This window comes from Callionymus lyra, chromosome 14, assembly GCF_982586985.1.
Source record: "Callionymus lyra chromosome 14, fCalLyr1.hap1.1, whole genome shotgun sequence".
NCBI lineage: Eukaryota > Metazoa > Chordata > Actinopteri > Syngnathiformes > Callionymidae > Callionymus > Callionymus lyra.
In genome coordinates this window covers 6360335-6375561 of record NC_141831.1, presented here as the reverse complement: position 1 = coordinate 6375561, position 15227 = coordinate 6360335, and the positions used below count along the sequence as shown (strand labels likewise).

The window sequence follows — 15227 nt, the reverse complement described above, 5'->3', positions numbered from 1 at the left end:
TTTTATCATCAATTTAAGGAGCTTTTTCTTCAGGAGTTCAAACAGATAAATAGACGTTTTTTGTTTTTTTTTAAAAGAAGGTTTTAGTTGTTTTTTTTTAGGGCAAAGATCAAGTTTTTAGCTTCTTCTCTACGAGCGTTCGTGAGTCAATATTTCCCAGGAGTGCGACAGCAGATGGACTCGATGGATCCGAAGCCGACGATATCTGACGACGTCGTTGGAGATGGAGGGTGAATGCTGGGAAGAGAAGGACTCGCTCACACTGACAACGCTACGATACTGACTCAACACCGACGGGTGTCGACAGAAAGTCAAACTAGTGGATCTTCCCGAGAAAAACCAAACACTTGTTTGTACTAATAGCAGATGCCGTGATGTTCATTTTCCCGCCTAACATTTACTTCTTCCCGCCAACATCAGTACTTTTTTTTCTGTATTAACTCTGTTTTTACTCCTGGATTGTTTGTGCTGTGATTTTATTTTTCTACCTGAGTTTGAATCTTTTTTTTAACAAACGGTTTGTGAATCATTAAAAAAGAAAAAACAAGGTCAATTATCTCATCTATTGAAATTAGATCCAGTTTTTTAATGATATCCGAGTGACGCGTGCGACGAAGGGTTGTTTTGTTTTTTTCTCGCTCCTGCACGAACGCAACACACTACCTAGTCGGGTTGTTATTTATCGCCGCATGCATGACACTCCATATGTTACTATGTTATTACCAGAGTTTGAAGGCAATCAGCATGAGCTTTATATAAGACTTTTACATTTTACTCCCACTTTTATCATTTTATAAAAACGTTTCTGTGTCAATAAACTTTTAAATACGCAAACCTCTGACTTTTTCTTAAGATGTGGATATTTTGTTGCTCGGTGCTCTGTTGGTTTTGTCTGGTGACTCTATTATACCAACGTTTTTATATTGAATTTTAAAAAGGCTAGGAATTTAATTCAAAAATGTTGAATTTTAGAAACGTTATTTTTCAATTTTTGGAATCAGAATATCAAACTCTATGTGTAAAAAACAAACATTTATTTGTTTATTTATTAATTTGGAAAAGATTTGTTTTTTTTCCCACAACATTCAAATTGAAGAATTCAGTCATTTTATATAAAAAAAAAACCTTTTTAATCAAGAAATTATTGAATTCATATATTCTATAAAAACAAAGTCAACCTTTCAATGTAGAAAGTGTTGAATTAAATTATTTAAAAAAAACTAATTAAAACCTTTCAATGTAGAAAGTATTGAATTAAATTATTTTAAAAAAACTAATTAAAACCTTTCAATGTATAAATTATAGAATTAAAGTATTAAAAAAACAAATTAAAACCTTTCAATGTATAAATTATTCAATTAAAGTATTAAAAAAACTAATTAAAACCTTTCAATGTAGAAATTATTCAATTAAAGTATTTAAAAAAAACGAATTAAAACCTTTCAATGTAGAAATTATTCAATAAAAGTATTAAAAAACGAATTAAAACCTTTCAATGTAGAAATTATTCAATTAAAGTATTAAAAAAACGAACTAAAACCTTTCAATGTAGAAATTATTGAATTAAAGTATTTAAAAAAAAGCGAATTAAAACCTTTCAATGTAGAAATTATTCAATTAAAGTATTAAAAAAAACTAATTAAAACCTTTCAATGTAGAAATTATTCAATTCAATTATTTAAAAAAACTAATTAAAACCTTTCAATGTAGAAATTATTCAATTCAATTATTAAAAAAAACTAATTAAAACCTTTAAATGTAGAAATTATTCAATTAAAGTATTAAAAAAAAAAAAAAAAACGTTTCAATGTAGAAATTATTCAATTAAAGTATTAAAAAAAAACTAATTAAAACCTTTCAATGTAGAAATTATTGAATTAATGTATTAAAAAAAACTAATTAAAACCTTTCAATGTAGAAATTATTGAATTAAAGTATTAAAAAAACTAATTAAAACCTTTCAATGTAGAAATTATTAAATTAAAGTATTTAAAAAAACTAATTAAAACATTTAAATTTAGAAATTATTCAATTAAAGTATTTAAAGAAAACTAATTAAAACCTTTCAATGTATAAATTATTCAATTAAAGTATTAAAAAACATATTTAGAGAAATAAGTTATTTTCCCATCAGTTTCATTTACATGAAAGGTTTATAAAAGTGTTTCATATTCATATTCATATATTCAAACTGTCATATTTTAGCTCTTCGTTCCTCTCCTCTGGATTGACGGCCCCTCACAACAGTCACAGTATATCATGTGGCCCCAGAGGAAATTTAATTGCCCACCCCTGCTTTAAACTATGACAATATGATGTTAATATTTTTAAAAATGTCAGGTTTTGAGAAAATTAACTGATAAAAGTGAAAAAGTAAATGGAATGAAGCAATAATTATGGTTTTATTGCATTAAAATAGTTTGAATCATGTGAATTCACAACAGTTTCCGTAGAAGCTTCACACCTGATGAAACCGACAGGAAGTTGACCGCAGAACATCCTCTCGATGTTCTGGTCTAGTTCCAGGAATCGTAGACGAGAAGCTGCTGGTGGTGAAGAGATTGACCTCATGAAGTCGCAGCAGAGTCGACTCTCACTCACAGACGAAGACATGGCTGCACTGATCCTGCTGCTGGTGGCGTTCTTCTCCAACAACATCCTCGCTGAGATCCTCAAGATGGAAGGAACATCTCATCGCTTCATCCTGAACAAACCAGCTGATGACGTCTGCTTGATCTCAAGATGGATCGGTGAGGAGAAGGAACTTCTGTGGAACTCTTCACAGCATCATGACTCCAGTCTTCAGAGAGAAGCTTATTATGAAACAGACCCTCTGAAAGTTTCAGACTCGGGTCAGTACCAAGAACAGTGCTGGACCCAGAAAAACGTGATGCACGAGAAGAACTTCACTCTCCTGGTTTGTGGCAGAAGAAAGATGAGACGTCAGGACTTGTACCCTTATGTTGGACAGACACTGGAGCTGAACTGTGACGGTGTGGGACCAAACCAGAGTGTCCAGTGGGCTTTACCTCATTTAAATCATATAACAGGAAATTATGAATTAGCTTTAATCGATGATGAAACATCTTCAATGTACAAACTACAGCAAGTGAAGAACAAACCATCTCTTCTGGTAACGTTTAACAGAAGATCTGGTCCGGTCTATTATTACTGTCTGAAGAAGAACCATCAGAGCTGTGAACTACTGAAGGAGTTTGATGTTAATTTACAATCAAATCACATTCACAGGTGGGTGGGAGAGAGTCTGGAGCTGAACTGCTCTGACATCAGTGGAAACAAACCACATGTGTGGAGGATTATTTATTCATTGATGAAATATGAAAAGAGTCACAACTACACTCTGATATTTCCATCACTGACCTTGAACCACACAGGTTATTACACCTGTGATCGCAGTGGTCAGTATGATAATTACTACCTGATTGTGTGTCCTGAGTCTGACCCGCCTGCTGATGTGTTCTTCACTGGAGGAGAGAACGTGACTCTACAGTGTGACTGGAAACAGCCTGATAAGATCTACTGGTTCATGAAGACAAACAGAACTGAAGGAAGAACATCACGTGTATATGAAGAACAAGAAGACAGAATCTTTCTCTCCAACACGAGCCTGGTGATCACTAACATCTCTCTGGAACACAGCGGAGAGTTCTGGTGTGTGGTTCTGAAAGGCGGACATTGTGTGTTCAGATCTAAGACCCTTGTAATGTTCAGAGAGCCAGAGGTTGATCACCATCTAGTGCGGTCTGTGATGCTCAGTGTCGTGATCTTCATGATGTGTGTTGTTGTTGTTGTTGTTGTTGTTGTGGTCCAGAGGAGCAGGAGTAGAGAGCAGCTCCCAGCACCTGTGGAGGAAGTGGAGATGTTGGAAGTGTCTCCAGCGTCAGCAGATGTTCAGCCAGAGACTCTCTGAGGCGTCAACATGATCCACGAGTGTTTGGATGAATCTTTCTTTGACTGTTTGTTTGTAATCATTGTGACTCTTGTTTCCTCTTCAGTGTCAATAAAGTTCAACCATTGACCTCCAATAAAAGACTCCAGTTTTCTTTGTGTAGAGATGAAGTCGATGAGTTTACGTCACATATTATTCTGACTTCTTTCTTCCTGTTTTCCTTCTTTCTGCTCCTCAGTCTTTTTCTCACTGATGTCTCTTCTCTTTTCAAATATTTTCTCCAGAAAACAAGGTCAATAATCTTTTTAATCTCCTTCCTGATCTCATCACCGACTGCTTCAATAATGATGTATTTGACACGAGAACACAGTGTTTCTAAATGTCTCTCATCTTTCTGACATTTCTACACTTGAAAATACAAGGATTTTGAAAGCTTTTACTTTGTTACATGTTCTATTATTTTGAAAACCTTTAACCGGAAGTTGACCTTTCAGCGCGAGTGTTAAAAGGCAGAAAAGTTGACATTTACGAGCAGAAACTCTTGGTAACATGAGAGACAAAGATGTTCCAGAGAATCCAGTGTCGACGCTTGATAATTAACTTTTAATTAGTTAAAATAAAATTCTGCATCAGTCGACCACACAAGTTATTGTTTAATAAATATTACTTACTTACTTACTTATGGCTGCTTTCATCATAGCTCTGAGTGGAGCAATCAGAGTATGTTATTCTGGGATTAACTGTTTACTGTAACATCTTAGACTCAGGAAGATATCATGTCTCTAACAGGCTAGATTTGTCTGCTTTTTTCGTCAAATCGCAAACAACTTTGCATTTCATAGTCATGTGTCTCAGGGCCCTGTTATAATATCTATATAATATATATATATATAATATATAGAACCTAGCTTCTCCACCAGCAACCACAGCAAGAGCAACACGAGGGACAGAAGTGTCAGAGAGCATAGAGAACCTTGTTCAGTTGTTAGTTCAGCAGCCTCACCATCAGGACCACAAAAATGTCACCGCAGACAAGAGTCAAGTTCATGTTTGCGACCAGATCGTGCCATTTGTCGTCATAATCAGGTTCTTAAAAAGGATTTTAAAAGATCTAAAACACAGATTAAAATATATTATTATTACAACAACTAATGTATTTTTGTAAACAGAGTCATTTTTCACGTATTAAACCCAATGTGTTTAAATTAAATGGTGTAAAATTGCTCTCAAAACTTAAAACAAATGCAAAAAAACAATGAGAATAAATTAATATATTGATGATTTGCAGCAAAGAAAGTAAAAATAAACTTTTTTATTTTTGCTGTATTGATTATTACTGCATTTAATGTGTTTTATTTTGTGTAAAAAAAAAAAAAGATTGTCTATGAGTTCTCTTTTTTTTAAATAAAAAGTATTATGATCATTTTTTTTCAACTAATGGCATTAGGTTAGTTAAGTGTAGCAATATTAATGACAATTATATCTTTATCAATTTTAATTTTACATCATAAACTTTGAAAAAACTAATAAATATTTGCTTAAAATCACTGTTTTATTTCTTTAAGTGTATTTTGAAAAATCAGGAGCTATTTCTACTATTAAAGAAATTAGAGTAAAGTAGTGAAAAACTTTCAGAAATGCAAAGAAAATAGAATTGAAATCAGTCTTTTTCTATACAGAACCAGAGTAAAACTCCAGAAAACTAGATTTAATTCTGTTTACCATCTTTTGTTTTGAATAAAGAGATAAATAATGACTCATAAGTTTCCCCTGCTATGCTAATCTTTAGAATCTTAGCTTGAAACCACAACTAACTTCCTGCTCATTTCTCATGACTGTGATCAAAAGAGCGACTTGTTTCTTTGCAAGATTTTTTTTTGGTTCATCAGAGGTAGAAAAAGGAAACTTAGTAACATTAGTAACATTAGTAACATTAGCAAACATTAGCAAACATTAGCAAACATTGGCAAACATTAGCAAACATTAGTAAACATTAGCAAACATTTGCAAACATTAGCAAACATTAGCAAACATTAGTAAACATTAGCAAACATTAGCAAACATTATTAAACATAAGCAAACATTAGTAAACATTAGCAAACATTAGCAAACATTAGCAAACATTAGCAAACATTATTAAAAATTAACACACATTAGCAAACATAAGTAAACATTAGCAAACATTAGTAAACATTAGTAAACATAAGCAAACATTATTAAACATAAGCAAACATTAGCGAACATTAGTAAACATTAGCAAAAATTAGCAAACATTAGCAAATCTTAGCAAACATTAGCAAACATAAGCAAAATGTATTAAACATAAGAAAACATTAGCAAACATTAGCAAACATTAGCAAACATTAGCAAACATTAGCAAACATTAGCAAACATTAGCAAACATTAGTGAAAATTAGCAAACATAAGTAAACATAAGTAAACATTACTGACATTAGCAAACTTTGGCAACATAAGTAAACATTAGTAAACTTAAGCGACATTAGTGAACATTAGCAAACATTAGCAAACATTAATAAACATAAGTGAACATTAGAAAAATTTAGTAAACATTAGCAAATATTATTAAACATAAGTGAACATTAGCAAAAATTATTAAACATAAGCGAACATATATAAATAAATATTACTTACTTACTTACATTGGCAAACATTAGTAAACATTAGCAAACATTAGTAAACATTAGCAAACATTAGCAAACATTAGCAAGCATTATTAAACATAAGCAAACATTAGTAAACATTAGTAAACATTAGTAAACATTAACAAACATTAGTAAACATTAGCAAACATTATTAAACATTAGCAAAAATTAGCAAACATTAGCAAATCTTAGCAAACATTAGCAAACATAAGCTAAATGTATTAAACATAAGCAAACATTAGCAAACATTAGCAAACATTAGCAAAAATTAGCAAACATTAGCTAACATTAGCAAACATTAGCAAACATTAATAAACATAAGTGAACATTAGCAAAAATTAGTAAACATTAGCAAATATTATTAAACATAAGCGAACATTAGCAAACATTAGTGAAAATTAGCAAACATAAGTAAACATTACTGACATTAGCAAAGTTTGGCAACATAAGTAAACATTAGTAAACTTAAGCGACATTAGTGAACATTAGCAAACATTAGCAAACATTAGCAAACATTAGCAAACATTAATAAACATAAGTGAACATTAGCAAAATTTAGTAAACATTAGCAAATATTATTAAACATAAGTGAACATTAGCAAAAATTATTAAACATAAGCGAACATATATAAATAAATATTACTTACTTACTTACTTACTTACATTGGCAAACATTAGTAAACATTAGCAAACATTAGTAAACATTAGCAAACATTAGCAAACATTAGCAAGCATTATTAAACATAAGCAAACATTAGTAAACATTAGTAAACATTAGTAAACATTAGTAAACATTAACAAACATTAGTAAACATTAGCAAACATTATTAAACATTAGCAAAAATTAGCAAACATTAGCAAATCTTAGCAAACATTAGCAAACATAAGCTAAATGTATTAAACATAAGCAAACATTAGCAAACATTAGCAAAAATTAGCAAACATTAGCAAACATTAATAAACATAAGTGAACATTAGCAAAAATTAGTAAACATTAGCAAATATTATTAAACATAAGCGAACATTGGCAAACATTAGTAAACATTAGCAAACATTAGTAAACATTAGCAAACATTAGTAAACATTAGCAAACATTAGCAAACATTAGCAAGCATTATTAAACATAAGCAAACATTAGTAAACATTAGTAAACATTACCAAACATTAGTAAACATTAGCAAACATTATTAAACATAAGCAAACATTAGCAAACATTAGCAAATATTAGTAAACATTAGCAAACATTAGCAAACATTAGCAAACATTAGCAAACATTAGCAAAAATTAGCAAACATTAGCAAATCTTAGCAAACATTAGCAAACATAAGCAAAATGTATTAAACATAAGAAAACATTAGCAAACATTAGCAAACATTAGCAAACATTAGCAAACATTAGCAAACATTAGCAAACATTAGTGAAAATTAGCAAACATAAGTAAACATTACTGACATTAGCAAACTTTGGCAACATAAGTAAACATTAGTAAACTTAAGCGACATTAGTGAACATTAGCAAACATTAGCAAACATTAGCAAACATTAATAAACATAAGTGAACATTAGCAAAATTTAGTAAACATTAGCAAATATTATTAAACATAAGTGAACATTAGCAAAAATTATTAAACATAAGCGAACATATATAAATAAATATTACTTACTTACTTACATTGGCAAACATTAGTAAACATTAGCAAACATTAGTAAACATTAGTAAACATTAGCAAACATTAGCAAACATTAGCAAGCATTATTAAACATAAGCAAACATTAGTAAACATTAGTAAACATTAGTAAACATTAACAAACATTAGTAAACATTAGCAAACATTATTAAACATTAGCAAAAATTAGCAAACATTAGCAAATCTTAGCAAACATTAGCAAACATAAGCTAAATGTATTAAACATAAGCAAACATTAGCAAACATTAGCAAACATTAGCAAAAATTAGCAAACATTAGCTAACATTAGCAAACATTAGCAAACATTAATAAACATAAGTGAACATTAGCAAAAATTAGTAAACATTAGCAAATATTATTAAACATAAGCGAACATTAGCAAACATTAGTGAAAATTAGCAAACATAAGTAAACATTACTGACATTAGCAAACTTTGGCAACATAAGTAAACATTAGTAAACTTAAGCGACATTAGTGAACATTAGCAAACATTAGCAAACATTAGCAAACATTAATAAACATAAGTGAAAATTAGCAAAATTTAGTAAACATTAGCAAATATTATTAAACATAAGTGAACATTAGCAAAAATTATTAAACATAAGCGAACATATATAAATAAATATTACTTACTTACTTACTTACTTACATTGGCAAACATTAGTAAACATTAGCAAACATTAGTAAACATTAGTAAACATTAGCAAACATTAGCAAACATTAGCAAGCATTATTAAACATAAGCAAACATTAGTAAACATTAGTAAACATTAGTAAACATTAGTAAACATTAACAAACATTAGTAAACATTAGCAAACATTATTAAACATTAGCAAAAATTAGCAAACATTAGCAAATCTTAGCAAACATTAGCAAACATAAGCTAAATGTATTAAACATAAGCAAACATTAGCAAACATTAGCAAACATTAGCAAAAATTAGCAAACATTAGCAAACATTAATAAACATAAGTGAACATTAGCAAAAATTAGTAAACATTAGCAAATATTATTAAACATAAGCGAACATTGGCAAACATTAGTAAACATTAGCAAACATTAGTAAACATTAGCAAACATTAGTAAACATTAGCAAACATTAGCAAACATTAGCAAGCATTATTAAACATAAGCAAACATTAGTAAACATTAGTAAACATTACCAAACATTAGTAAACATTAGCAAACATTATTAAACATAAGCAAACATTAGCAAACATTAGCAAATATTAGTAAACATTAGCAAACATTAGCAAACATTAGCAAACATTATTAAACATAAGCAAACATTAGCAAACATTAGCAAATATTAGTAAACATTAGCAAACATTAGCAAACATTAGCAAACATTAGCAAGCATTATTAAACATAAGCAAACATTAGTAAACATTAGTAAACATTACCAAACATTAGTAAACATTAGCAAACATTATTAAACATAAGCAAACATTAGCAAACATTAGCAAATATTAGTAAACATTAGCAAACATTAGCAAACATTAGCAAACATTAGCAAACATTATTAAACATTAGCAAACATTAGCAAACATTAGCAAATATTAGCCTTGTAGCTAAAGTGTAAAATATCAATTGAAATGACAAAGCGGTGAATTGTCCATCTCTAAATACGTCAACATCGAGCACGTTAACACGTCCTCTCAGCTAGCATCGCGCAGAAACGCTAAAGAAAGGCGCGCTAGCTTCTTGATCTTGAACTCAAACGTCCAGTTCTTTCATGGCTTCCTCACTGTGTACTTTCACTGACACTCAGGTCCTCTGCCTGAAGGCTGGGAGCAGGCGGTGTCCGCGGACGGAGAGGTGTTCTACATCGATCACATAAATAAGAACACCTCATGGGTCGACCCGCGTCTAGGTAGCATCAAATTTGTGTCTACAGACTTGACAATCACACGTTGCTCAGCCATCGCTAGAACAACGCAGATCTCAAATGTTGTTCTTCTGTTGTTGTTTTATTGTGGAGGTTTTTGTGTTGTTGTTTTCTTTGTGTGTTTTATAATGTTGGCATTTTGTTTGTGTGTTTGTGTTGTAGCCCAGAAGTTGAACCCGGGGCTGCTCAACATGGCCATGCAGCAGCGACAAGACAAGGAGCGGCTGAGGTGCAAACAACAGATGCAGCTTCCACCACAGGTCAGAGGTCAATGTGACCTTCAGACTCTTATTAAATTAAATTAAATTAAATTAAATTAAATTGTATTCATTTTTTTTATTTTATTTTAATCTTTCACAGGTCAGAGGTTATCGTGACAAATAGACTCTTAAAACTTGTGTTTAAAATGTTATTTTATTTTACTCCACCACAAGTCAGAGGTCAGTGTGACCTTTAGAATATTCCAACTTGTGTTTTTTATTTTATTTTATTCCTACATAGGTCAGAGGTCAACTTGACCTTTAGACTCTTCCAACTCTTGTTTAAAATTTTAATTTATTTTATTTTATTCCTCCACAGGTCAGAGGTCAACGTGACAAATTGACTCTTCAACCTTGTGTTTAAAATTGAATTTCATTGAATTTCATTTAATTTAAAAACGTCCCCTTAAACCACATTTTATTCATTATAATTATTATTTCTTAATGTATTCAATCTTTACTTCATTTAATTAATTCCATTTCATTCAATTTAAATGATTTGAATGTATTTGATTATTTATTCTAAGCAATTAAATGAATGTTCAATTGAATAATTTACACATTTTATAATAATGTTTAAGCGTAAAAAACATGTGTTCATGTAGGAGAAGCTAAAACTCCTTAATAAAGAGTATTCTTCAAATTATTTGTGGACCCAGACGGACATTGACCTGTTTCTAGTTTCATTATCAACTAAAAGAAGAATTTCAATCTATTCTTGAGTGATTTTAAGACACAAACTATCACGTCCTCTCCTGGACAAGATGGTCTAAGACTCTTAAAGGATTTGATTCCACGGGTCTGCAGGACTCAGGGGTGAGGAACCAGATTCCCGGTGGGATGGATCACGACAGGAACACGCAGGCTCACGTTCCCTCTCTGGACGTCAGAATCCGGAGCCAGAACCACGAACCCACGCTGAACGGGTGAGCCCCGGGACCCGGGTCACGAGACGTAACAGAGTTGACGGTTGTTGTGTGTCCAGAGCTCACTCTCGTAACGAGAGCACCGACAGCGGTCTGAGCGTCAGCAGTTTGCCGCGCACGTCCGACCACATGCTGAGCTCCGTGGAGCACATGGACACCGGTAATGACCACTGACTCCTGCAGATCCTCAATGGAGGCTCGTGACATCAAAACAAAGGGTTTTGCAGTAGAAGCGACGATTTGGTAGAGATCTGCTGTGTGGCCACTAGATGTCGCTGTAGCTGCAGCGCAACTAGACTGAACCGCTGATTCATTAAAATAAAAGAATATCATCGGAATATTTAATGATTGAATTTAACATTTTAAATGTTGAAACTTTGATATACTTTTTTATTTAAAGGTGCTTTTTAAGCTTTTAATATTTATTTTGAATAATTTAATTGAATAATTGATATATTGAAAGATTAAATATGTATTTTTTTTTCAATAATGTTATTAGAATATTCGTTTATTTTAAAATGAAATTCGATTTGTACAGACAGTTTGATTATATTCAAATATAAAGTGCACTACAAACAAAATGGTGAATTATTATTATTATATTATTAATCTAATTACAATAATTCTGATATTTTTTAATAATAGTAATTTATGATACGATTGGAAATGAATGAAATGTTGATTCAATCGTGAAATGAAACTTAAACAAAAAAAAAATTAAATTAAATAAAAACAAATTAAGATTTCAAGATTTAAATGATTAAAAAATGTTTTTTAAAGTATTAAATGCTTTTATGTATTTTCCTCTCGTATTTTCCGTCAGTAAATCAGGTCGTAAAACCTTTAAAGATATAAACAAAGGTTACACATTGGAATTAAACACTAATTAAAGACTCATTGACGACATTAAACTAACACTTGAGTGCTTTTACTTTTACATTTCACAAACTCAAATATTAACTTTTGCTTTAGCAGAAACATGACAGGCGGCCATTTTAGTTTTTACTAGAGATCTCTGGGAGATGTAGTTTTGAGGCCTGTTCCGAGGTTCAACTTAAGTAAGGCCAAGAATGGAAAAATGTTAAGTTTAAATGTTTACAGATATATTTATAAATGGTATAATAATGTCGAATTAAGAATTAATTTCGATACATTTTTTCAAATATTATAAATAAATACAACCTTTCGATATAGAAACGATTTAACTAAATTATTCATGTAAATAATTAAATAAATAGTTGTTACTACCATAACAAATATTTGTCTGAAGAGTTCTTCTGACTGACCACCAGATGTCGCAGTAGAGCAACCGAAACACAAGCGATCGTGTGACTAAACTCAGATGATCCATTAACTTAACTTAACCATGTTTTCTGCTTCTTTTTGATCATTTGTTTTCTCTCCAGGCGACACCAACGAGTCGTCCATGGCCCTGCAGGACTCCATGCCGGTGCTGCCCATGTCCGAGGGCGACGAACTGATGCCCTGCATCCCCGAAGGCCTGAGCTCGGACCTCCTGATGGACATGGAGACGGTGCTGTCCGGGTCTCACATGGACAGAGACAGCCTGCTCACTTGGCTATAGACGGACGGTGATGGACTCCTGACACTGAACGAGCCAAGTAATCCAAAACACTAACGACGGAGCATTTATATCTATTTTTCAAATCTACTCTTAAAATCAAGGGTTACAATCAAACTCTACGACGACACTCACCACTTCTAATCCTCTTCTAAAGATGCTTATTTAGTCCCAGACTTTTACAGACCATTATATTATGCAGTATTAAAACTTCTCTGTGGAAGAAAAAAACCAGCAGTGCCTTGTAGAAATAGAAGACGAAGAGGAAACAACGATACTAGTGTCGTCGCTCGGACCAAAAAACGAAAACAACAAAAAAAGCTGCAGCAGTATTAGAAGAAAAGCTTTAAGCCTCACTATTGTTACTTTTGACTTATAATGATGAATTAAAAACACTAAACATCAGCGTTTTATCGTCAATTTAAGGAGCTTTTTCTTCAGGAGTTCAAACAGATAAATAGACGTTTTTTGTTTTTTTTTAAAAGAAGGTTTTAGTTGTTTTTTTTTAGGGCAAAGATCAAGTTTTTAGCTTCTTCTCTACGAGCGTTCGTGAGTCAATATTTCCCAGGAGTGCGACAGCAGATGGACTCGATGGATCCGAAGCCGACGATATCTGACGACGTCGTTGGAGATGGAGGGTGAATGCTGGGAAGAGAAGGACTCGCTCACACTGACAACGCTACGATACTGACTCAACACCGACGGGTGTCGACAGAAAGTCAAACTAGTGGATCTTCCCGAGAAAAACCAAACACTTGTTTGTACTAATAGCAGATGCCGTGATGTTCATTTTCCCGCCTAACATTTACTTCTTCCCGCCAACATCAGTACTTTTTTTTCTGTATTAACTCTGTTTTTACTCCTGGATTGTTTGTGCTGTGATTTTATTTTTCTACCTGAGTTTGAATCTTTTTTTTAACAAACGGTTTGTGAATCATTAAAAAAGAAAAAACAAGGTCAATTATCTCATCTATTGAAATTAGATCCAGTTTTTTAATGATATCCGAGTGACGCGTGCGACGAAGGGTTGTTTTGTTTTTTTCTCGCTCCTGCACGAACGCAACACACTACCTAGTCGGGTTGTTATTTATCGCCGCATGCATGACACTCCATATGTTACTATGTTATTACCAGAGTTTGAAGGCAATCAGCATGAGCTTTATATAAGATTTTTACATTTTACTCCCACTTTTATCATTTTATAAAAACGTTTCTGTGTCAATAAACTTTTAAATACGCAAACCTCTGACTTTTTCTTAAGATGTGGATATTTTGTTGCTCGGTGCTCTGTTGGTTTTGTCTGGTGACTCTATTATACCAACGTTTTTATATTGAATTTGAAAAAGGCTAGGAATTAAAAAATGTTGAATTTTAGAAACGTTATTTTTCAATTTTTGGAATCAGAATATCAAACTCTATGTGTAAAAAAACAAACATTCATTTGGAAAAGATTTGTTTTTTTTCCCACAACATTCAAATTGAAGAATTCAGTCATTTTATATTAAAAAAAAACAACCTTTTTAATCAAGAAATTATTGAATTCATATATTCTATAAAAACAAAGTCAACCTTTCAATGTAGAAAGTGTTGAATTAAATTATTTAAAAAACTAATTAAAACCTTTCAATGTAGAAATTATTCAATTCAATGATTAAAAAAACAAATTAAAACCTTTCAATGCATAAATGATTCAATTAAATTATTAAAAAACTTACTAAAACCTTTAAATGAAGAAATTATTGAATGAAAGTATTAAAAACAAACAAATTACAACTATTATGGAAGTACGTCAATGCCATCAGAATATTAAAAGGTTGAATTCATTTCAATTATTCAATATTTGTTATATTTTAATTTCATTTATTCAATATTCGTTATATTTTAATTTCAATTATTCAATATTTGTTATATTTTAATTTCAATAATTCAACATTTGTTTTATTTTAATTTCAATTATTCAATATTTTTTTAATTCGTAGCATTTTAAATTCGGAATAAAAAAATTTGAAGCCTTTTAAATCCATCATAATTGTGCCACCAGACAAAAGCAAACGAGTACCGAGTCACTGGATCATACTTGCATAAACGATCAGGTGACGTCATCACTGCTGCATCAGTTTAGATATAGTTTCATGACAAAGTATCAACTTTGTTTTAACGTGTGGAGTTTAAACATGTTCAACTACATCTCACGATCCATCAGTAGATTCTGACGTCAAAAGATTTCAACAGAAATGATAGTTCGCTCTGATGGTCTCGTCCTTCACTAGAAGGTATTGTGTTGAAGCTCCGCCCACAACCTCTGTTTA

At 31.5% G+C, this 15227-nt stretch overlaps 1 protein-coding gene across 1 annotated transcript; it reads left to right on the top strand.

Annotated features, from left to right (window-relative positions):
* The first annotated feature begins 2890 nt into the window (after positions 1-2890).
* LOC148065850 (transcriptional coactivator YAP1-like) lies at positions 2891-13125 on the top strand. Its single transcript, XM_087808092.1, has 6 exons — positions 2891-2942; positions 10034-10135; positions 10313-10410; positions 11218-11336; positions 11396-11496; positions 12743-13125. Exons 1-6 carry the CDS (start codon positions 2891-2893, stop codon positions 12919-12921), a joined length of 651 nt encoding a protein of 216 aa, XP_087664218.1. The 3' UTR covers positions 12922-13125.
* The last annotated feature ends 2102 nt before the right edge of the window (positions 13126-15227 follow it).

Bases quoted from the DNA above. Each gene is read 5' to 3' on its own strand.
- LOC148065850 (XM_087808092.1), top strand. From the start codon at position 2,891: ATGCACGAGAAGAACTTCACTCTCCTGGTTTGTGGCAGAAGAAAGATG. The intron at 10,136-10,312 runs GTAGCATCAAAT...TTTGTGTTGTAG, and splicing joins ATGGGTCGACCCGCGTCTAG to CCCAGAAGTTGAACCCGGGG. The intron at 10,411-11,217 runs GTCAGAGGTCAA...ACGGGTCTGCAG, and splicing joins AGATGCAGCTTCCACCACAG to GACTCAGGGGTGAGGAACCA.